This window comes from Eptatretus burgeri, chromosome 1 (assembly GCF_056783735.1).
Source record: "Eptatretus burgeri isolate ZD-2024b chromosome 1, Ebu_testis_v1, whole genome shotgun sequence".
Taxonomy (NCBI): domain Eukaryota; kingdom Metazoa; phylum Chordata; class Myxini; order Myxiniformes; family Myxinidae; genus Eptatretus; species Eptatretus burgeri.
In genome coordinates this window covers 121310172-121335210 of record NC_140961.1, presented here as the reverse complement: position 1 = coordinate 121335210, position 25039 = coordinate 121310172, and the positions used below count along the sequence as shown (strand labels likewise).

At 43.4% G+C, this 25039-nt stretch overlaps 1 protein-coding gene across 1 annotated transcript in view; it reads right to left on the bottom strand.

Annotated features, from left to right (window-relative positions):
- Positions 1–25039, bottom strand: part of LOC147035304 (uncharacterized) — a 63166-nt gene that overhangs the window by 19259 nt on the left and 18868 nt on the right. The window contains exons 5-8 of the mRNA XM_085865773.1: positions 16758–16836; positions 8645–8777; positions 2823–2911; positions 1994–2088 (exon numbers count right to left, since the gene is read on the bottom strand). Of these exons, the coding sequence (XP_085721899.1) occupies positions 1994–2088; positions 2823–2911; positions 8645–8777; positions 16758–16836 (396 nt within the window). The remainder of the gene's footprint in view (positions 1–1993; positions 2089–2822; positions 2912–8644; positions 8778–16757; positions 16837–25039) is intronic.

Here is a 25039-nt window from a genome sequence, read left to right as displayed (position 1 = left end):
GCTCAAATCAGGAATCATAATGGCAGGCAGGTTATCTCAAAGGCTGAGGTGTGCTGTCCCAGAATGACAGTTTATAACTGGGTTGAGAATCAAACCCAGGTCTAGACAGCTAATTTGGAGGTAAATAGGCAAACCTCCAGGTTACTTTTTTAGCAGCCCTGGCCTACTTTACATGATCAGCAAAACAACAGGGTTTTGTGGGTTACTCAACAAAATCTCCAGAATGTTAACACTTTTCCCTGGCGATATCAAATGGCCTCATATTCACAAGTATGTATGTGCAAACAAGACAGCTGGTGCACCACAAAACACGTCCATGTACCCCCACTGAACAAAGGAAATGCATCACAATGCAACACCCCCCTACTGGCCAACCTCATTATTGAACTAGATGAGGTTAAGCAACACCAACAGTGTGTCCAAGCAGGTTTATTTCAATTTGTCAAAACATGAGTGGCCTCGAGGTAGGCACACCCATTCTGACGTGTCGAACCTCATGTTCGTCACTTTTGTGTATTTGGACGTCACTTCTGGACTTCCGGTTTGGGGATCCACACACGTGGAGCAGCAGGATGGTGAGCTCTCCTTCCAGTCCTTCTAAAGCTAAGTTTTTAGTCCTTCAAAAGCATTTTGCGGATTTTGTTTTCATTATTTGTATCAGTGGCTGTGGAACTGCACTTATTTTTTTAATGTTTAATGTTCATCACTGTTTTCGCGGGTTTTTGAGTTTGTTTATTGAAAGAAGCTGGGGGAGGCTTTTTGTTAAGTTTGGTGTTAAGTCAGTTGGGACCTTGAGAGTCTGGGGATAACAAAAAGGTGAAAATAGAGACCAAAGGAGAAAAAAGAGGAGTTTGTAAATTGTGATGGTTGCTCAATGTGGGCCACATCAACAATAGGGGAAGCAGAGGGTTCTTATTGTTGTAGGAAGTCTGAGGAAATTACTCACTTCTTCTTCTTCCTCTTTCGACTGCTCCCGTTAGGGGTCGCCACAGCGGATCATCCGTATGATCCGCATAGTGATTTGGCACATGTTTTACGCCGGATGCCCTTCCTGACGCAACCCTGGTCACCTCTTACGACACAGGGATATGGTACACCTATTTTAACCGGGGTATACACCGGCCCAGTATACTGGTACTCACTTCGCCGACCTCGGAAGGATGACAGGCTGAGTCAACCCCCTGGTGTATTAATTCAGTGGCCCAACGGGGCTTGAACTCAGGACCTCTTGGATCCCAAGCCGCTGCCCTAACCACTGCGCCAACACCAGGCTGAGGAAATTACTCACTTGAGGATGGTTATTACTTGGTTGAAGGAACACATCGATAATTTGCAGCAAGTAGCAGAATGTGGGAAATTTTTAGATAATAGTTTGTTGCGGTTGTGGAGTAAGGTTGCTGAGGATATTGGAAGTGGTGACGGTGCAGCGGGGACAGGCAGTGGTGGAGGTGCAGCGGGGACAGGCAGTGGTGGAGGTGCAGCTGGTGCAGGCAGTGGTGGTGGTGCAGCATGTGCAGGCAGTGGTGTAGATGCAGCGGGTGCCAGCAGTGGTGGAGGTGCAGCAATAGAAATTGGAAGACACAAAGTATGGGAGACAGTTTTTGTGGGCGACGAAACGATTAAATACGTAGATTCTTCATTCTGCAGGAAGGGTCATAGACATAGAATTCTGGTACAAAGCCACTGAAGCAGTGCTCCATATATTACAGGATTTGAGATTTGAATTTGATCGACATGCTGGCACACAATGATCCACTCTTTCTTCAAGACACTCTGGGATCATAAATGAGTCTTAACTGGTAAGACAGTCAGCTTATCATCCTCGATGAAAGCACAGCATACCGCATGACATCCCATGATTGATGACTCTCAGATGGAAGATCCATTTAGATCAGATGCAGCTCAAGTGATGGAGCATCTCAACATTTGTTGCAATAAGGGTTGAAAATCATTCAGCAGTCACAATAGTTGATCACCTTTATTTCTAGCTCACCTGGAACATGGTTCCGGAGAGCTTATGGGATGGCGCATTGTCCGTCCGTCCACCCGTCCGTCGTCCATCCACAAATACTTGCAACTTCTTCGAAACTACACAAACGATTTAGATGAAACTTTACCACAACATTCTTCACTATGTATGTACCAAAGTTTGTTCATGGCATTAAATGAATCTGTCCCAAGGGGGTCTATGTGGGTTTCCCCCCAAAATATGTCTTTGCTTTCTTCTCTGAAACTACACACACAATTTCGATGCATCTTGACCACAACCTTCATCACCCGTAATGTACAAAATTTTGTTTACCAAACCTGTCCGTGTTGTCAATAAAACTTGACCACAACCTTCACTACTCGTGATGTACCAAAGACAATCGGGTTCAAAGGAGATTTCCGGTGGGGCGGGGATGGGGGGGGGAGAAATATGTATTTGCTATAACATTGGTTCATTAGTACACCGCTGATTCCGTCCCACGTTGACTTCCTCTTCAGTATCATTATTCTACTTGGAGAGCACCCAGGATTATTGCATGTATTTCTTAATATACAAAGTCGAGGCTAGTGGAGGAGCTAGAACACACAACTGATCAAGTTGTAACAGAACAAAATGAACAGTAGAATGAAAGTTGTGTTTGGGGGATGGAACACACCAACAGCTGGGTTGAGAGACAAAATAGATTAGGACTTGTACATATAAGGGATGTGGGGGAGAATGAGGGCGAGGGGAGGACGTATGGGGTGGACAAGATGGAAGCAAACTCTCAGGAAGGAAAATATGGAAATTGGGAACAAGATGGTGTGTTTTGTAATCCAGAATCATTGCTCACCTACATTCATTTGTTCCTTGTTTTTCCCGCCTGTAGAACTAACTTCCACATCTGAGTTGGTGGTGCACCATGAAAGCTGTCTTGAAGACCTGGAGGGAGAATGGGATTGAAAAGAATGTAGAAGTTGGTTCCACAGGCAGGAAAAAACAGAAGAACAAATGAGTGGAGGTGAGCAGTGATCCTGGATTTAGGTGGTTTCTCCAGAAGGGGGTTGATGGTGGACCATGTGTGCACTGCCGAAACCTGGGGGGAACAAACAAAGAGCAGAGGGTACAAGACCAGAAAGGAAGAAGCAGAATACAGAGACAACTGACTGTCTACGTTGTGAAAGTGATAGTCCCATGGACTCGGCTTCATCACGAGAGAGTCCAATGATCTTTTCACGGTTGATGAAAACGTCGCTGTTGTTTATTAATTTCGATTGTTGGATCCAAGAACCAATTTCAGTTGAACAGCCGTGTTGACTTCACCGCATTTATGCCCTTGATGTGTCCTATCCTACACAGAGTAATAGCTCATTCAAGTTGGACATCACAAGTCAGAAATGGTCTTTTGGAGGAATTTAAATAATTTATTCGTTATTCTTTTCATCTGATCTTGGAAGATAAGACTGCAATTTTTGTGTTGAACACACACACACACACACACACACACACACACACACACACACACACACACACACACACACACACACACACACACACACACACACACACACACACACACACATATAGTGTGTGTGTGAAAATGAATTGGGTTCCATTTCCTGAAGATCTCGTTACTTGATTCACAAAAGGGTGCATCGTTGCCATGTGTACGTTTGTTTGTGTTTACTCCAATCAAGTAAGATTAAAGATAATGTTTCATCCCTTGACCTTCGACCTCAATGATTACCCCCTTCTTCTCCTTTTCCTCCACTCTCAAAACACTCTGCCACAAAGATCAATGAAGAAAATTAAGCATAATTGAGGGATATTAACTTGGGGCCATTTACCTATTACCTACGCACAGTTGAAGGGGAAGTTTGGCACAGGTGTTTCACGGACCAGCTGGTCAGGCCTGAATTTCCATTGCAGATGATGATTTTGCATAAATGTGTATCTTGTTCAAGGGTGCCGGTGATGAGTCTCCGACTCTTCGCAAGACACCGTGGCATCTTTGTGCTGACCAGATGGGGCATGCAGCCTGACATCTATGCGAGGGACTTCATCACGCAACACCCTCCCTGTGAAATGCAAATCCAACATTTTCTAGTCGGGTCGGGAATGGAACCCAGACATCATCACTTAGGACCGATAGAAGGTCAGTGGTTGTGGAGAAGAAAACTTTCAGCCTTTCATCAATATCTCATTGACCATAATAGGTATTTCCCTCTCTCTCCTCTCTCCCTCCCCCCTCCTCCTCCTCCGGCCCCCACCCCTTTCCTTTGGGTAATGTGTCCTGGAGTCCCTCATCCCTCTCCAAATCCTATGATTGTAAAAAGATTAATAAACGCAGAAAAAGCTATTAAGCACAACTGAAGGTCTTTAATCTCTCATTTGCATCTATTCATAAGTATCCTTTGTCATGTGACAGCTTAAGTTGTAAATGTACGCCCAGACCAAGCAGCAGCAAAGTGCTGTTGTTCTCCCGAGAATCGCATCACACTTTATGGAAGACTCCAAATGCTGAATTGCTCCGTCATATTCCCAGCTCGTGATCTCAAGTCGGATAGACTAACACTTTTTAAAATTAAACCTCCTTTTTACCACGTGTAATGAAAAAGGAAACTGTGAAAATCACTGCTAGTAAACTCAGTACTGCAAGTTCAGTGGACGACACACCTGCGGTTGAAGCTACCTATCGTGTGCATCATGTGGCTGCTAGTTGCATCATTTTCTGGTGGGTGCACAGCTGCGCCGCTGATGCAGTGCCCTCTATTACCTGTACACCTGTACTCATTTCATCGACCTCAGAAAGATGGCAGGCTGAGTCAACATCACCTGGTCTAAATTCAATGGCCAGAAAGGGGTTCGAACTCAAGACCCTAACATTTTCAGTTAAAGTATGGTATTGCTCACATTTGAAGGGGAGTTATTCTTGCACACTCCTCCTCATATTTTGAAGGCAAGAAATTTATTCAGGATGAATAAACGTCATTACAAAGAGCAGTGATACCTTCCAGACCTGTGTCTGGATATGGGAGGGAGCGCAGTGCTGGTGGCATCTTGCACCTGCGCCTCTCAATGTTGATTTTGTATGAGAAACGGCCGAAATGGGTCACAAAGTTTGCCTGTTTAAAGCAACGATTTGTATCAGACATCCCGGGACCATGTGTGCTGCTAAAAAAAACACGCATTATGTTTTGTGCAATCGAAAGCAAAGGCTGGTCTCTGATACCCCACTTGAATTGAGATGCAGCTGAGCCATTAAATGAAACCCCTGACCCCCACCTTTCTCCCCTCTTAAAGCTCAACTACAAACATGCACATTAATTCACCATCAGTGCATTATAATCAAAGTCTTTTGTGAGGGTTTTGTGTGGTTACAAATGGATTGGAGTGGTGCTTTTCTGAAACAAGGAGGTAGTTCAGGTTCAGACTGACTGTAAGCCGTATATTCAAGTACAGTAGATATGAAAAAAAAAATAAAGGAAACAAAACAGAAAAGGCTTTTGCAATATGTGTTATATAAAATGCGATTGTCCACTAAATGTACCATAATAGCAAAATATAGGTGTTCCTTTCAATGGAACTCCACTGTGTTTGAGTTTTAATGTGAGGGCCCTGTCACACCTTGACGTTTTAGCCAGCGTATGGCAACGTATCAAAATGTATGTAAAACGCTGGCGTACGCTGAACTATTGATGTTTTTTTCAGTTTTGGGCGTATTCATAACGAGTTGGACATATGCATAACGTAATAGTAACGTACACAGAACGTTTCGATAAATTATAGATAACTTATACCAATGAATGCTTAGCGTGTTGTCGGCGTTCACAACTTATGCCCAACGATAGTCTAGCTTATGCATTGCGCGGCAACGTATCACCGACGATCACGTGGCGTAGCCTATTAAAAGGCTGCCGCTCGATGATTCAAATCATAACCGCACTCGACATCGAAGTGTCAACATCACCGTCATAACCTGTCACACCTTGACGTTTTAGCCAGCGTATGCCGACATATGAAAAATTTGGCGAATACTTTATGGGTAAGTTTTGTAGACATTAAGAGCACACTGGCATACATCGTAGTATGCCGAGCTCGTCGACAAATTTTAAGCATGCTCAAAATTTTTCGACGTATGCCAGCGTATGACTCACGTTCCGCATACGGTGGCCATAAGTTGTATGCACGTTATGCGATTGTTGACACACGTCGACACACGTTACTTGTAAGTTACTCATTAGTCGAAACACGTCGAGGTAATGTTTAGCGGACCCGAAACTTATTTCTAACCTATGAGTAATGTGCTTTGAAGCTATTTGTAACGTATCTCCAACGCATATTGATGTATGTAGACATATTTGACGTCTTCCGGACGACCACAGAACTTACTGAACGTGTTTCTAACTTACAGCTACCATATAATGGCGTATTGGCAGCGTTTAGGGGAATTGGTATATAAAAATGGGCTTCACAGAAGGAACCCGACAGTGTTCCAGACTCCATGATGAGTAGATGTCCATGTCAGTAGTATCAGTAGTAGTAGTAGGTGAGCGTTTCAGTAGTAGTAGTAGTAGGTCCATGTCAGTAGTAGTAGGTGAGCGTGATGGGGAGGGTGGGGGTGATGATGGATCCTCCTTGCGTCCGCGTCCACGGCCACGGTCAGGAGAATTCTTTGCAGCATTCTTCGAAGTTTTCTTCGGCATGACGGTGATGTTAACACTTCGATGTCTCGTGCGGTTATGATTTGAATCATCGAGCGGCAGCCTTTTAATAGGCTACGCCACGTGATCGTCAGCGATACACTGCCGCACTATGCATAAGTTAGACTATCGTTGGACAAAGGTTGTGAACGCCGACAACACGCTAAGCATTCGTTGGTATATGTTATCTATAAGTTATCATAACGTTCTGTGTACGTTACTAATACGTTATGCATACGTCCAACTCGTTATGAATATGCCCAAAACTGAAAAAAAAAAACATAAATATTTCAGCGTACGCCAGCGTTTTACATACATTTTGATACGTTACCATATGCTGGCTAAAACGTCAAGGTGTAACAGGGCCCTCATATGTTAGAAATAAGTTTCGGGTATGCTAAACATGACCTCGACGTGTTTCGACTTATGAGTAACTTACAAGTAACGTGTGTCAACGATCGCATAACGTGCCTACAACTTAAGGCCAGCATATGCGGAACGTGTGAGTCATATGCTGACATACGTTGAAAAATTTTGAGCATGCACAAAATTTGTCGACGAGCTCGGCGTACTACGACGTATGCCAGCGTACTTCTGCATGCTCTTAATGTACACAAAACTTACCCATAACGTATTCGACGTGTGCCAGCATTTTAGACAAATTTTTCATACGTTGGCAAAATCGTCAACGTCAAGGGCCTTGAGTGGCTTGTCGACGGTGACAACTACTACTACTTTTTAGCCACGTCTCGTGGAGCAAACGTGGCTTTAGGAGAGCTCCGCGCTGTTCTTCCGCTTCTTCTTCCGCTTCTTCTTCTTCTTCTTCTTCTTCTTCTTCTTCTTCTTCTGAAGACAAAACCTTGAAGACTTGGCTCTTTTATATACAGGATCCGGATCTCCTTAAATACTAAACACCTGTACACATCCTCGCATTGAGGGTGCCTTTTGAGAGCGTCTATCATCATCTTTTAAATATATTTGGACATTTGCTTTTAGGTTTCGAAAAGTTCACGTTACTATTTAAAGATTATTCCATTTAATGTGTTGTAATTTCGTAAATACACGATTTTCTCGTCATGAACAGGAGCCTCCATGACGGGTCTCGCTATTGGCTCAATCAAGGCACGTGATGAAATATCGGAAGTTGTTGTTATTTATATATTTATCTTTTTTTTTTATTAGCCGAGTCGCGTTGCAAACGCTGGCTCTAAGAGAGCTCCGAGTTGTTGTTGTTGTTGTTGTTGTTGTTGTTGTTGTTGTTGTTGTTGTTGTTGTTGTTGTTGTTGTTGTTGCTGTTGTTGTTGTTCTTCTTCTTCTTCTTTTTCTGCTTCTCCTTCTTCTTCTTCTGGTGAAGACAAAACCTTTATGATGCGGCTCTTGGACGCATTTGGCCTTGTTTCATATGCAGCACAAGGCTGCGGGGTGGCATCATCGGCTGAGGGTGTGGCTGTGCCGCTGATGCAGTGTCCTCAATAGGTTAGAGCAGGAATTAGTAATTTGTTAATGGTGTCAGTGATGGCTTGCCTACGCTTCACGAAGGACACCGTGTGATCTTTAACATTCCACTATCTAACCCTGGTAGACGGGTCGCCAGTTTAACGTACATCCGAGGGATGGCACACGTATTGTGAATCACCCTGCCTGTAAAACATTGGGATGGAAGTTTATAGCCATGTCGGGAAGGTGCATACCTCTAGGTCTAGGCCAACCTAACAGCCTACTACCACTGCTACTACTACCATGCACTTTATTTTGTTTGAGTCTTTCTCCTTCCTTATCTGTCTTGGAAGTGCTTTCTCTTTAAAATGCTCTGCCTTGTCCACTGCAGTTCTAACCATGGACTTGCAGAGATGAGGAAGTCGAGCAACATTAAGCAGGAAACTTACGTGTGCCTGAGCTATCTTGTGCTCTGAGCACAAACCTCGAAAGCCATTCTAACAAAGGCATGATGACGACTACTACAACTACTGACCTGAGCCAATGGTCCTCGTCCAGGGAAAGACTTGCTGGTACATCCACTGAAGGGTATATCCACAGTGGGAGATCTCCTAAAGGATGGGAAGAGTGGAGTTCTCTCACCTGAGGAACTTGCAGCAAAGATAGACCTGCAGACAATAAAAATTCCTTTTAGAGGTTAAAAAGTCATTACCTCCTGATTTTCTGGCTTACCTGGAGAACCCTTGGGAAGGTGGGGAAGCTATGCAGGTTCACCCCCCCCACCCCCTACTTCCATGGCTTCTATGATGAAATCACGCATATGTATTATCTTCCAAGAACCACCTGCATCTAACATGAGCAATGTCCATGGCACAGCTGAGATGTCCTTCAGTGAATCAACAAGGAAAGAAATATATGCACGAATAATTTGCTTACTCCATTTTGTTGAATTATTATCAAATCGGATGGATACTCCCTGACATGAGGTTCTTTTGCTTCGATTGCCTACCCATCCAAGTTGGGAATCTCCTTATCTCCACCCAATATCAAGGGTGGTGGGGGACCTGAGTTGGAGGTTTCTTCATGTGGCACGAAGTTATTGAGCTCTGCTGCAACACTTCACAAACCTTCCCTGCAGATGTTGCTTCTGTGGGCAAACAAAAACCATCTTTCATATATTCCTGCAATGCCCGCGTCTGTCTTCAACCAATTTATTTAACTGGTGAAAAATCTGCTCTTATGCTTTTAGCTTCATTCCTCCCTCCCAACACTCTATTTTCCATCACCCTGTAAAGAAAGGGAGTCGATCACGGGATCTACTGGCTAACTTTAGTTTGCCATCTGCAAAACTTGCAACATATTGTTACGTCTGGGGGGGGGGTGGGGTATGCATTCAAAGGGTAATTAGGACGTTTAATTAGGTATGCCATGCTGTTCGAGTTGTACCAGGATCTCGATGTAATAAGTAGCAATTCAGTGGTGATAAGTTGTCTAGTAAATGTCCATTTTTTTCAAGGGGGAAATGATAATTGTCACGTAATTAGATAGGGAGACGGGTTAGGGTAAGTGTGTCTGCGTAAACCATTTTAGTATTCCCTGGAGGCTTGCCATGACGTAACAGGACAGTGCTGCGGATGGCTCCGCCCCTTGATCACGATTGGCGGAAGGCGACAGCGGAGGGCGAATAAAACGGCTCGATTGGAAATGACGAGGACTCGAGTATAAAAAGGTTCTGTTTCGGAAAAGAAGTGGAAGAGGAGTCATAAAAAGAAAGCATCTTGTCGAGGCTGTGGGTCTCGGAGCGTGCTCTCTTATTGCGCTGGTTCGTTCCTCGATTTGTCGCGTCTCGTGGCCTTGCTGTGCCTCGTGCCTCACCTCGGTTGGCTCTGGAGTTCTGCTGGCTCGGAGTACGGGGTCGAACGGCGGGCGGACCTGCCTCCCTCTCCTGCTTGCATCTTGGCGCCAGAACTGGCTCCCTGGCGGCTGTGAGCGGTCTTGGGCCTAGACCAGGAGGTCGACACCAGACAAGCGCGACGCCAGCTCGTCCGGCGCCAATCCAGGTACTGTTGCGTCGACACCACGGGCCAGCCTGACCACCAGGACCAGCTACGTTTTGTGTGTGTGTGTGTGTGTGTGTGTGTGTGTGTGTGTGTGTGTGTGTGTGTGTGTGTGTGTGTGTGTGTGTGTGTGTGTGTGTGTGTGTGTGTGTGTGTGTGTGTATACATACTTGTATACTTGTATACTTGTACCTGGCGCCTTAGAGGGTTTGAGATTTGTATATCCATTGGAATTGTTTGTGTTTTCCCCACGCCCGAACCCACACCACCATCCCGTCGAATCGCCCCGGATCCCTCCTCTTGCCGAGTCTTATTATTATTTCTGGTTAGAGAAATAAACATTAACTCAGTGAAAAGCGACTCGTGCCACCTTCCTCGTCCCGTTTGCTGTAGAGTGATTAAAACCGCCATCTTTGGGTTATAAAAAATAAACCGCCTCCATCATTTCGGCTCATTCTACGTTGGCGGGACTGTTCAAGTCCCGTGTACGTCACAATATATAACTACAAAGGCAAAGATTGAAAGCGATGTATTGCAGGATAGTTTTGCATCGCTGAGAACCTTATTACGTTCCTGAATCACTTTGGAGTTTAAGGTGGCACAATATTCCAGAACTACTGAGACTTTGAAAGAAATTTGGACATTAAATAAAACACTTTGTAGTTTTTCCCCACAAGGCTCTTCACTTTTAATTGTCGGATTATTTTCATTATTTTTGTAAATACTTCATTGTAAACAAATATATATTTGCAAACACTTGAAAAAAAAAGTTGTGTTTTTAGTCTCCCTCCCTCCTTTTATCTGTCTTGCTAGTGCTTTCTCGTTAAAATGCTCCATCTTGTCTACTGTAGTTCTAAACATGGACTCGCATAGATGAGGAAGCCGAGCGTCATTAACCAGGAAACATGTCTGCCTGAGCTTTCCTGAGTGCTAGCCTTGAAAGCCTTTCCAACAAAAGCACTACTACTACTACTACAACTTCTACTACTACATTCGAATTATTCCCATTTGGTCCAAGTATTTTACAAACTAGCTGGTCAGGCCTGATGGGTAATTGAAGGTGAGAGTACTTTGTAATTTGTTGAGAGTGACAAAGATAACTGTCCTCCATGGGATATTTAAGATCCACCAAGAGCCAGTACCGGCAGACAGGTGCATCTGATGGACGCCGCACACGTTGATGCCTCATCTTGCATATGAAACACCAGTATTTAGCATTTATAGCTGGACCCAGATTAAAACCCAGGCTCAGCATCTCAGAGGGGAGTGTGCGTACCTCTCGGCCTTCCTGCCAGCCCTTGAAGGACAGGTAAGACCTTACAATTTGATCCAGTGGCTCAGATAATGTTGCTTGGTAATTTTGCGATACATTTTCAAATAAGCAGATGGTCCCAACTGGTATCGGTGCTATCCCAAAATGGTAGTGATGCTTTCGAAAATCCAATGAATGATGCTGCTTGTTGGAACTTGGAGGTGGTTCGAGGCAGCATGTGTATCTCTCCCGACCAACTTTTCCTCGAATGCATGCGAACAACTATTTCAAGCAATATTGTAGATTTACAGCACTGTAATTATTTTTTCATTATCCATTGCATTATAAAATCTGGAAATGTTTTTCTTCCATTTCCTGCAGGACAACGTTTGCCATCAGCAAATGGCCACCCCAGCTCCCAAATTAGACAGTCAATCTCCCCCCATGGTAAGAGCTTGTCAGAGTTAATATCTGCATGAAATCTAAACCTTCTGGGTCCACTCAGGTGTAATGTAGAAAGGTCTTTCCATGCACTAAATTGTATCATTTTGCTTACAATCATTTTCAGCAAAATCATTCTGTGCAGTTATTACCTAATAATGTCGACCACACGGTTACAGTTCCCGGAGGGAGGTGTGAATTGTTTCGTCTTTGTGTGCCCCATTTATGAAGAATGATTTTTTCATTATTTTAAAAAAACATTTCATTTTTCTCAATTTTTACCCATTCAATAAAAAAAATTCCAATTTTCTTCTTTAATTTTTACAATTGTCAATTATTCAATTTTTCATTTGCTTAATTATTTACTTTATATTTTCAACTATTTCATATTGTCAATTTTTTTAACTGACGGGGTATGCTTATACATTGTATGCAATAACAAACCGTGCTTCCCTATTCTCTCTGGTCACTCACCTGCATTTGTTTTTTTCATTTATTTATATTTTCATTTACGAATGCTTTATGATGGTTCTGTGATTTTTCCCGGTGTATCAGCTTTGATGTCCGTCGGCACGTGAAATTACCGTGCTTTCCCATTGTCTCGGGTCACTCACCTGGCATTTCTTTTTTTCCATCTTTTTTCACGTATTTACTTTATTTTATTTATATTTTCATTGACGGATGCTCTCTGACAGTTTTGTGATTTTTTTTCCTCCGGTTTATCGGCTTCGATATCCGTCGGCATGTGAAATTTCAACTTTCTACATCACCCGTGAGGTTTTAGATCCTTAATATCAGTCAGTGAGTGGTTAGAATGAGCTTTATATATTAGACTAGCAGGTTCGTATATATCACTGACTGGTTCGTAGACGTCTCACCTCAAATTATTGTGTATTGGTACAAATAGGAATTCATTGTAAATACTCATTGTGCAGATATTGCAGTGAGTTGAGCTGGTAACTGCGCCAAACTCATTCCATTCCACCAGCGAAGATTTTTAATCTATGCTTGTTGTACCTCTGAAGTACTGCTTTGGAGTGAAGGTGATAAAATGAAAGCTTGGCTGGGAAACTGATTTAGGCCTTCCATTTGACAGAAGATCACAAGTTATTTCCATGCCAACCGACCACGTCCATGCACCTATCCCTCTCCACATCATTTCTTCAGTCCCCAACCTCCTAAAAGAAGCTGAAAATACTTGGAAAAGTACAGTACATGACAGGCTGTATCTCTACACACCGAAAGACTTGGAGAACTTCCTCAGCTTTCCGAATAGGCAGCTGGCCATGCTGCAAATTCCTGACCATATGGGCCAGTGCAGGGCCCGAGTAGTTGGACATATGCTACACAAACCTCCAACGGATCGCTACCAGTGAATGGACCTTCCACCTTGTGGGAGTGTCTCCTGTGAACATGGCATGTTTTGTGATTTATTTAATGGATGTCTGCAATTGGAAAGACTATGCTGTGCGTCATTACCAAGTAACGGTAACCAACTCTTTTGCAAAGGACATCTTCACAATATGAAGAGATACAAAGCTTGTGCCAGCTATATTTACAAGGGAAGGTTTGGGAAGGACAAATCTTGGGCTTGTGGATGTACAGGTTAAGTTTTAAATGAACCATTCTCTCTCTAAAGGATCTACAGGTATAAGAGGTCTGAAGGGTGCAATGGTCTAAAGAGTCAATAGGGGATTTGAAGGGTCATAAGGGGTCTAAACAGTCAACTTGATCAATTTCATGCGAAAGAGTAGACTACACAGGGCCACTGATATTGCAATCGAATGGATATCATTACTATATCTTAAATTTTAATTGTCTACAAGATAATACGAAAGAAGAAGAATGGGTCGAAAGGGTCTAAGGGGTCTTAAGGGTACATTCCAATAGTAGTTCGGATCTAAACGGTATAATGGATCCATCCGGTCTAAAGGCTGGAAGTCTAAAGTGTTTAAAGTGTCAATAGGATCTTAAAAGGTCTAAAGGGATCTAAAACGTCTAAATGTCAAAATGATACACAGGTGAAAGGGGTCTGAATGGTATATAGGGGTTTAAAGGGTCATAAGGGGTATCAAGATCTGTGCAGTCTAAAGTGGTCTAAAGGGTACGTTCCAAAAGTAGAGTGTAATGGGTCTAAAAGATCTAAAAGTGTCCAAAGGATGTAAATGTCTAAAGGGTCTTAAAAGGGTCTTTAATGGTCGAAGGGGTCAAGGGGTCTGAGTTGTATTCTGTTCTTGCATATGGCAGCTTGACTGCCGGGTAGCTCTCATTTCTTGGAAGTGCAGCTGTGCCGCTGATGCTGCGCCCCTCTAACGGTACACTGGAACTCATTTTGCTGACCACGGCAACACTTTTTGGGTAACACTACGCTGCCTGGAAGTGATTTCCTTAGTGGGGGTTTCTGGACATGTTGGCATTGAAAAGCTTTGGAGTTTTGCCCTAATGGTGGTTATCTTTTGCCTCCTGGCCGGCGGCAACACTGTCTCACCACACATCCCAGTATACATTGTATAGCGGCCTTTGGTGGCCGAAAAACAGACTTCAAGGCCACCATGTGGTATCTCAAAACCTTGCCCGGATACTGAAGAACCTACTCCCAAAATTTGCAGCCTCTACGTGCTACAGCTCAGCCATGAAAGAATAACACTTGAACGCACAAACACTTGAAAATATTTATAAGATCAATCCCGTTGGGGGGGGAGGCGGTGGGAGTTGTTAAAAATATATTGTTTATTTGGTTCCGGTGGCACAATAGAAATAGTATTTGAGTTTTGCATCTATTGCAAAAAGGAGAAACGTGTTTGTTTGTTTGTTTTTGTTTGTTTGTTTGTTTGTTTGTTTGTTTGTTTGTTTGTTTGAAGATGCACTGTGGCTGATTTATTATACCAACAGGACATGGTACATGGAATTCGACACCTCTCAGATCCCACTAAAAATTGTATCCACGGATACTTATCACGAGCTGAAACCCCGTCACAGACGGATTCTGTTCCATGAGCCCAATATGACAACCAGTGGCGGCTCTTGTCAGAGCTGGATCCCAGTCGATGTACTCCATGGCCTTCCCTAATGAGGCCTACAAACGTCCTTGTACACGACATTTTTGGTGTACACTACTCCTTGTGAAGAAGTCCTCTGATTTGTGCACGTGTCTACTTTGACGTACACCGTGTCAAAACTTCTGGCTCTCGAGAACACGACGTACAGTTGTCCGTGCGAAATAACTGGAGATGGTAAGTATATATTCCCAGTCTTTGAAATGTTTGTCCTTGCGCCTTGTTAATGGTCATGCAGTATGCAAGCCGGCCCGGGAATTGGACTAAAAGTGTTTATTCTGCTTCAGAGTTGAAGGTTGACTATTGCCACTCTGTGCGATGCACTTTTACAGGTACGAAGTTTCTTTCAGTCCAGGTCACAGTACTGAGAAAAACGTGACGCAACCGCTAGGAGGAGCACAAAATTAGTCCTTCAGTATCAATATATAGATATTTCTTTTAATTTGTGCGTGATTTGCATCCAGGAACACAAACATTCTGGTTAACCATTATCGACATTGCCACTCTTTTGTTTAAATGTTGAAAATTATGTTAAAAAGAGTGCTGTATTTCAATTACACACTTTGTACTGGCAACGTCAGTGCCCACCCCAGCAGAAGTGAGTGACTAAAACGCACACACAGGGCATGTGGAAAACGCCTCAGAAGCATTCATACGTCATTTAGAAAGTTGCGTATTGCTCATGGGATGGTGGGATGGCTTATTGGTATGCATACTTGTCTTTGAGCTGTGTAGCCTGGGTTTGAATCCTAACAGAGGTAAAAACTAAGATTGGTGTTGGTTTAATGGTTAAGGTGGCTGGCTTAATATCTGAGGGTTTTGAGTCCAAACCCCTGTCGTGTTATTGAATTAACACCAGGGAGGTTGACAGCCTGTCATCTTTCCGAGGGTGGAAAAATGAGTACCAGCTTACTGGTAACGGGGAATTGCATCAGTGGCACAGCCACGCTCCCAGAAAATGATGCGATCAAGTAGCCACAGGCTGCATACGAATAAATAAAGACCGAAAAACTGCCCTCCTGTTTTTTCGCAGGCAAGGCTAGGCATGAATGTGTGCTCTCCATTGGGAGGACGGTCAGCTGGAGTACCTACTTGCCTGCACTAGTTGCTAGATGTCAAATATCCCTTGGTGTCAATGCAATGAGTATGTGAGTTGTGGGCTGGAAGGATGGCCTAAATTCCTAGAGATATGCACACTTGCCTCTCAGTTGTCTTGCCTGGGTTCGCATCTCGACCCATCTATAAACTGTCATCATGGTGCTTCTCAGGCGGGGTGATTCATCAACGTGTGTCGTCCCTCGGATGGATGTTCAACTGGGTGTCCCGTCTGCTGGCGTTAGTTGGTGGAGGTTAACATGGTGTCCTTCGCAAAGCATATGCAAGCTATCTCTGGAACCCTGAACAAATTACAAATTCCTGCCATGACTTTCTGAGTCAGAGTGGCGACCCGTCTAGGATTGTAGCTTTGTAACTGCTTCAGCAGCAACAACGCTGTGCATATAGCATGATACATGATAATGATGATGATAATGATGATCATGATCATGATCATGATGATCTTGATGCGAGTTATCATCGGCACCCTGAATAAATTACAAAGTCTTGCCCAAATAGCCTTTCGTCGAACATCATGCCTCGCCAGCTGGTTCATGAAAGACGGGCCAAAACCGTTTTCCAGCCGACCCCACAAGAAGGTGTGGATAATTGAGGGCTTTAAAAAGGAGTCACAGCAGGAGTGTGTTAATTGCTCATAATTGGTCATTAAAAAAAAATGTTTTCTGAGTGTTTGATGTTATCCTTTTGGAACACAAGAACACACAAAGTAAATGCAAGAAAAAAAACCTTGGAAGAAAATGGAAGGAGAAACGAGACGTATGAGGTCATCTTGATCCTCACTTTTCCAGTTGATCCAGATTAGGTTCTGTGAAAACAAGAGAACACAAAAGTTGAAAACAGGTTGCGTGGCCATGGTGTTCCATTTGTTCTCAGAACGACAGTACACACCATAGCACAAGGAACGCTATCTAATTATTATTATTATTTTAAAACATTCTAATTGATAGTAATCTGATAATTGCTGAATTTGTTTTGCTGGTGTTTTACAAAAAACCCAAAACCTGCCAGTTGACTTCTATTTCATCAAACCTACTCAATGCTTTGTAAACACTGGTCTGCTCACTCACCTTGTCCCTGAGTAACACGAGGGGAGTAGTTTATCTTTCATCACAACATTTTGCTTGCATTTCTTTGAAAACAAAAATCGTTTCTCCCTCCATCCAAAAATCACTTTCATGATCATTCAAACAAGGCATGTTTAACATGGCAGAGCATTTGTTATCCCTGCCTGATTCAAGCTAATGCTTTTATGCTTTGGGTCCAATGTGAGTCTGACAGGTTTGCGAGTGACATTTTCATGAGTCGACGTTCCAGGAAAAAAATGCGATTTCCTTGGGAACAAGGCTCATCCTTCATATACAGATGGCCAGGTGTGCAGGGAGCGGTGCAAGAGTGAGGCGCATTAGAACTCCCACTGCACTACTCACTGCCTGCTGACGTGTGTACAGAATGGCCCGGCAATGAGAGGTTACACCTGGGATGTGCTTGTCCAAATATCTCTGAAAGAATGTATTATTCATTGCCACAGACACTGCTGCATGACCGAGTGCAGTTGAGAAAGGAATGAGTGGGGAGGAGAATAAAATGCAAATAAAGCAGCAACTGAGATTAAGAGTACAGAACTGAGAATGGAAAGAGAGATAGAGAGGGGGAGAAATTGTAATAGATCTGATAGGACCACGGGCCAAACCCGAGAGGAAAGAAGAGGGGAGTTAACACGGTAGTAAGACAAGGGTCTTTCGCTCAGATAGCAGTTGATGCATGTTATGGTCTCCATGGATAGGTCGTGGCATCAGAAACAGTAGATCGGTTTAAATTGGAATGAGATAGGCACCATCAAAGCATTTGAGATGGAGGGATACAGGGATGTTGGCAGGGCTGGTGTGCGGCTCAAGTTTGAATGGTGATTGTGCAATCTGTTGGGTCTCTTTGAGGGATAGTGTGCGATCGGTGCTGTCTATTATTCACCCTAAAACCGCCTTTGCCCACTCAAATAAGTAAATAAAAGCATTTTCCACATTTTTATTTTGACACCCTACCTGGTGATATCCCTGAGCCTGCCACACTTTTCTCATCCCCATTCCCCCTCGGATCGCCCCATACAATGAAATGAAGTCATTAACTTGACGGATTGATTTAATCTGGTGTTGATGTAGCACAGGCATGAAGGGCCAAATGGCCTCCTCCTGCATCAAATTTCCTTGTTGTTCCTTGTTATTTTGAATCAAACACACAGAAATCTTAGCCTGTTCGTATTCCCTTGATTTTTGTGAATACTGCCTGCTGACGTGTTGAAAATATAGTATGTATTATCTTTGCATGCATACTAAGGGAACTGCAAGGTAGTGCATGCACCCTAAGTAGTGAACAATGGGCCAGGATGTAGGGAACACAGGTTGAAATCCTACATATGAGTACCTTGTCCCTCATATGTTCGCCCATTGTCCACTCATGACCTTGCAAATGATGTATGCAGGTGCACTGATATCTACCCACTCCTTTGTCCTCCTGAATGTGGTTCACGTTCCTCCATGAGCCCGAGATAAATACAATTTAAAAGATTCAACAATGGAAATTTGTGATGTGATGACAAAATAAGCAAAATAGAATCTCAAGTTAACAAGTGTATTCTGCATGAAAAGAAAGTCAATGTTGGCTGTAAAACTGTCAATGTGATTTGAATGTCTCATTCACTGGACAAAATGTCTTACTAATAATATAATTATTGCTGTTATGCTGGGTTTTCTTTCCAGGTGTTCGAAATTTGCAGTTTCTGAAATGCCAAGGCTTTGGGAAGATGGATCTTGGAAGATGGACCAATTTTCTGGTAAAAATGAAGTTTTATAGCAATGGGCCTCCTGACTGATTTAACATGTGGCCCATCATGGTACCAAAAAATGAACAGCCAGTTTGTTTAAAAATCGCCCCCACCCCCACACCACTGCCACTCCCTTTCAGGTTATTTTGCTTTTACATTGTCCAATGCTCCAGTGGTTTATTGTACATGAGGAAATGGTGTGTTTTTAAACATTGACTGAAATTTTATTTACCTTTCGACTTGGTAACCACATCGGCCATTTGATTGTTGTGTTCAGTCACTGGGGCCCAACGATAAAGGTCAACTTCACAAGGGCACCATTGATGCAAGAACGATGCCAACTCAATTAACCAGGAGCAGATTTGATCCTTTTACAATATCCGTGAGTGTATTTGAATGACGGTATGAAAAGAATAAACTTAAATCAATCATCTCCAACTGTAACTCTTACATTTCTGCCTTCCCGTTCATTAAGAGATATGCGATTAATGAGATCCAGGTAATGATATAAACCATACACATCTACTCGCAGGCTTTGTACCAGACACACATGAACTGTTTTAATGGTTTATTGAATTTGTTTGATACATTGGACACACCAGCCGGAATACTCCATTATAAACCCCAATGTTAATCCATCCAGCAGGTTCTACTCTCTGGACATACTAAGGTTGTTTAATAAGAGGGTATAGTTTAACACGTTTTCAGAATGAGATACCAGCAAGAGTCGAAGACACACGAAAGATTTTCTTTAAAAATTTCAACATACAAATGACAAAACACAAATAATCATCAAATACCATTTAAAACTGTTAGGATTCGTAGAACATTTCGGATTTGGCCAACTTTATCACAAACCTGGCTGAAAACCTGCACTTTAATTGAAACCTTCACTCTGAGCACTGAAGCGTCAACGTGACTCAAACCCACACCAATGAGGGCAATGCAACAATGTTTAACACATTTCATGACCAAGCCAAATAACAAGATGTATACAGATATGTATGTGTGTATGTATATATATATATATATATATATATATATATATATATATATATATATATATATATATATATATATATATATTCTTCTTTCGGCTGCTCCCGTGAGGAGTCGCCACAGCAGATCAACCGTCTCCATTTCGCTCTATCCTCCACATCTTTCATTGACATATATATGTGTGTGTATATATATATATATATGTATATATATATATATATGTATATATACATGTATGTATATATACATATTAGGGTGCATCAAATGCACCCTTTTTTGTGAAAGTTTGAAAAACATAACGGCGATTGGACAGGTGTGTTCAAATACATGAAAAAACATTTCTTTTTTTTTTCAGAATTTCCGGTGATCATCTTGGGGGTCCACATCGGGGTCAAAGTTCAGGCACGCAGCTCCTGCGTATTTTTCAGAATAAGTGTTATTTTTCACTGTATAGTGATCAAAACTTGTGTCTGGTGGTGAAATAATTCTGACATATCAATGTACTGCTCCTTTGCTGATGTTTGTAACATGGTTGGCTTGTAATTTGTTGGCACAGTTTCCCGGAAATTGTGTTTTCCCGGAGAATTTGACACGTGGCAGATCATGAATGTAAAAGTTTGGACGATTTTCCAAGATGATTTGACTTCTCTGGTGATAATTATTGCATACTACTGAGTGATGAGTGCAGAAACACTGCCTGCATTATCAGTTCTAGTGGTGAGTTGAAATGACTGGAGTGATGCTGGCACGCTCTCGTACTTTGTCCTTCGTACTGGCGTGAATAGGCAAAACCTCACTATTACTAATCATTATATCTTTGAGAAAGGAATCTCACACGGAAACTAGGCAAGACGGCGCAGTCTTCGGACTCAAAGGAAAGATTGTTGCAGAGGACGCGAATATCACAGAGACGAGATTACCAACAAAGAAACAAGTCATCCGATGCTTCAAGTATCATCAGGACCTTGCATGCAATCACAATTACACAAAAGCCGCTTTCGTGAAAATAGTACTTGGAAAATTAGAACCTTTTTGTGAAAAAGGACATATCCCAATGATCGCACCTAAAAGTGCATCTGACAAAATAATTAAATTAGTTAGTACCAATGCTAAGCTATGAGAAATACCGAAATCGAGATGCTCATCTGGAACTGGAAAGGATAGAGAAAGGATAGATAAGGAATTAGAAGATTTGAAAACAACATTCGTTTAATGGCCGAAAAATGTAGAACAACTGATTACGAATGAAGAGGATAAAGCCTTCCTACAATCTATGATGAGTGACCGTTTGGCGAGTTTCAGATGTAAGGACAATATTTTAAAGAAGAAGATGGAGAAAATCCGTGAAGAAGCAAAGTTATCCGAAGTAAGAGCTAGAAAGTCAACTGAAGAAGTGGATAAACTATTCCAGACGGTTGAGTTTGGTGGCAGCACAGATGAGGATTCCTCATCACCAGTGTTACATCACCAGTAGCAGCACAGTGTTACAAACATCACCAAAGGAGCAGTACATTGATACGAGTATGTCAGAATTATTTCACCACCAGACACAAGTTTTGATCACGATACAGTGAAAAATAACACTTATTCTGGAAAATGCGAGGGAGGGGCAAATTTGATGATTGGGGCAAAGTGCCTGAAATTTTACCCCGATGTAGACCCCCAAGATGATGACCAAAAATTCTGAAAAAAAAAATGAGAAATGTTTTTTCATGTATTCGAACACATCTGTCCTATCGCCATTATGTTTTTCAAATTTTCGCAAAAAAGGGGGCGTTTGATGCACCCTAATATATATATATATATATATATATATATATATATATATATATATATATATATATATATATATATATATATTGTTACGGCTGTGGAAATTTGCAATTCACCAGAAAGGTCCTCAGGTTAGATATATCGATAAGTTCATGTGTAGTTAGCCCACACACGTTGTTTAGAGGGAAGATGTGTGATTCATCCGGGCTGTGACGCTTTAAGTTAGCTATTTTTCTTTCTCTATCGTTATTTTGGACCAATAAGACTGCTAACAACTCAAACACCACCACCTTCGCCTCTTTACCTCCACAACTCCACTCTGCAAACATCGCTTCACCGTCATTCTCAAACGATGCCTGCCAACCACCAAACCACCACAGCAAACCCCCCACCACCTTCGCCTTTCTCCTTCCACAGCCATCAACCACACCACTTGCCAACACCGAATGTCATGCTGTCCAGGGCCCGTTCGGTGATTCTTGCTGAACGCATCGAGCCGCAAGTACAAATGGATGCCTTTGCAAGAGGGAATTCGGATCAAGAGAGGCTCACGCCCCTTTTTGCCCGACCAATGGCTGAACGTCGGGTGGCATGGCCCTCCCTCCAAGCGCGTTTTGATCCGTGAATCTGCATACAAGCTCCTCCCCCGGTCTATAAAGACGCGAGCACAACGCAGTTCGTGTGCGCAGAAAGGGGTGCAGAAAGTGGCGCAAGTCGGAAGTCGTGGAGTCTGAGACGTGTGTTTGTGGGGATCGGACGGTGAAGGGGACGGATCTCGGAGTTGAGGTCGAGGGACGAGTGGCGGCGCGAAGCAGGGATGCGGAAGTGGACTCAGGGGCGAGAGTTCGCCGGAGTCGGTGCGGTCCCGAGACCCCGCTAGCGGGACAAAACGTCCGCCATTCCCGTCTCCCGACCCCGAGCATCAACAATTCCCCCCCCCCATCCGTGCTGAGATAGCGCAGGTAGCCCTGTCCGTTCCCCAACCCAACCGTGGTGCCGACCAACACGTGCCTGCGCAACGCACGCCAAAGGAGCTCACCGACCATACCAGCGGCACGGAGTCAGGCGCGTTACGCGAATATTGCGGCTAGCCCGCCATCACGCCACGAGGGCGCGGGTAAGACCCCTTCGGTCTCATGGACCTGGCCGATCACCCAGGTCCCACGTTCATTTGGTCCACGGACCTGTCTGCCTCCTTGCCTGTGAGGGTGGCTTGTATTTTCTTTGCTTTTGGTGTAAATGTGTGTGTGGCGCCAGTCTATTAAGTAAACCCGTATAAGTGCTTGTACATTACTTTATCTGGTTTTATCTCTGCATATTGTTATTGTTTTGACTGTTATGTGTGCATTCTTACTGTATAACTGTAAATACGTGCTTGTCTGAGTGTGAATTAAAAGTACTTGTAAAATTGTTTCCCGTTTCGTTGCATCCTTTCCTCTGGTTGACATTTCCATCTTGCATCACGTAAGGGATTGGTAGTGGGTGTAGACACCCAATAAATAATCTGAACCATCGAGGTCGACGATAACTCCGCTCGGTTATCCCTGCAGCATGGAACGAGCCACTTAAGCCGTTCGTGTCTGGAGTCGACGTGCGGCGTGGTACAACTCCTCAGTACGCTACCCGCACGGGTACTTAGGTATATTGACATTTGTAGATTCACCCTATTTCGTGCGGGTAGAATGCGGACTGAGTTGTGGTGAGGTTAAACCCCCACCCGTGGCTAGCTCCTTGGCGGTAGTTCCAAGAGGGTCACGAATGAATTGTCCGTTCCGGTGGGCGACGCGTCGCGATTCGAGTTACGTGGCCGATCGCACGCCAGGTGGGCGAAATTCGTAACAATATATATATATATGTGTAGGTGGATTAACATGGGGAGAAACGATCATGGTTTTGGATGGGGAAAGATAAGAGATGGTGGTGAACAGCTGTTTCAAAGACCCGGAGGAAAGAGTGGGATTGAAGAGAGTGTGGGAGTTTGTTCCAAAGGTGGGAAAAAGAGAGGAATGAAAGAGTGAAGGTGAGCAGTGATTCTTGATTTTGGTAGTTTTACCAGAAGGGGGTTGCGGGCAGACCTTGACCGCCCTGCGGAAATATGGGCGGAGCAGGTGGTAGAGAGAGCGAGGGGGGGGGGGGAGATCGGAGAGTTGACGGTAAAAAACAGAAAGACCACTTACCTGCCTGAGGTGATACAGTGAGAGAACCACAGACTCAGCCTCATTGTGGGAGATACAAATGATCCTAAATGTCTTGGTTTCCACAGCATGAAGCCGAGAAAGGTGATAGGTGGGAGTACCTGCCCCAAGGGGAGAGCAGTACTCCAGCCGTCTGCGGATGAAAACTCTGTACAGTACATGGTCAGGAGCTCAGGTGTGCCAAAGAAGGACTTTACATGATTGAGGATGCCCAGTCGGCAACTGGCTTTTGAGGCCAGCTTGTTTATGCACATATGATATAACATCAAGAATCTCTTCACCTTAACCTTCATTTTTGGATGACATTGCTTTGTTTAACCTTTGTGTCCTCTCTTCTCCGCTCCATCCTCCCTCCCTCCTCTCTCAACCCCCTCTTCCTCCTCTCTCTGCCCCCTTTCCTCCCTTCTCTCTCTCTCTCTCGCTTTCAACCCCCCCCCCCCACCCCTTAGTATTGCTATTTGCGAAGCGACAGGTTGTATTTGCTGGTATATGTAGACATACCGGAGGTGGACAAATAAATGGAAACACCTGGATAAATGAGGGGCATCAAGCAATAGCTTCCCACGATGTGTGGCCCATGTGCTAATTAAGCCCAATAACATTCCAGCATGCTAAGCATCATGTATAAAAATGATGCGTAGCATCCTGGTTGCCTATAATTATGGCTAGCAAGGCTGCAAAAAGCAACTCGCTGAGTTTTTTTTTCTTGCATTTTTAGCAGCTTATTAGCCTTGATGTGTTTGTTCTGCATGTTTTTTTCCCCCATCTCATCTATTTGTTTCCTTTATTATCCCACCCCCTCCCGGAGGGAGGGAGCGGGATATTGTAATTGTCCGATTTGTTTGTCTGTTTGTTTGTCTGTCTGTCTGTTAGTAACTTTACGGCAAAACAGCTTTCGCAAACACTATCAAATTTAATTCACAGGTGGGCAATGAACCTTGGACGACCCCATTAACTTTTGGCTCCGTTTGGATCAAAGCTCAAGGGCAAGGTCAGAAAAAGATCAAAATCCTTTTTCGCTCATCACTTCGTCAAAATGATCTGATTTACTTCAAACTAAGCTTATAGTGAACCTTATTCTATTTGTCACTTATAATCCTACCCATTCCCATAGTGAAAAATGCATATTTGTGAAGATCGGTAGGGTCCGAAGTTTTGGGGGTCATGGCCATCGGTCAAAATTACAAATTTTCCATTAAAACTAAAACATGGTTACGAAAGTA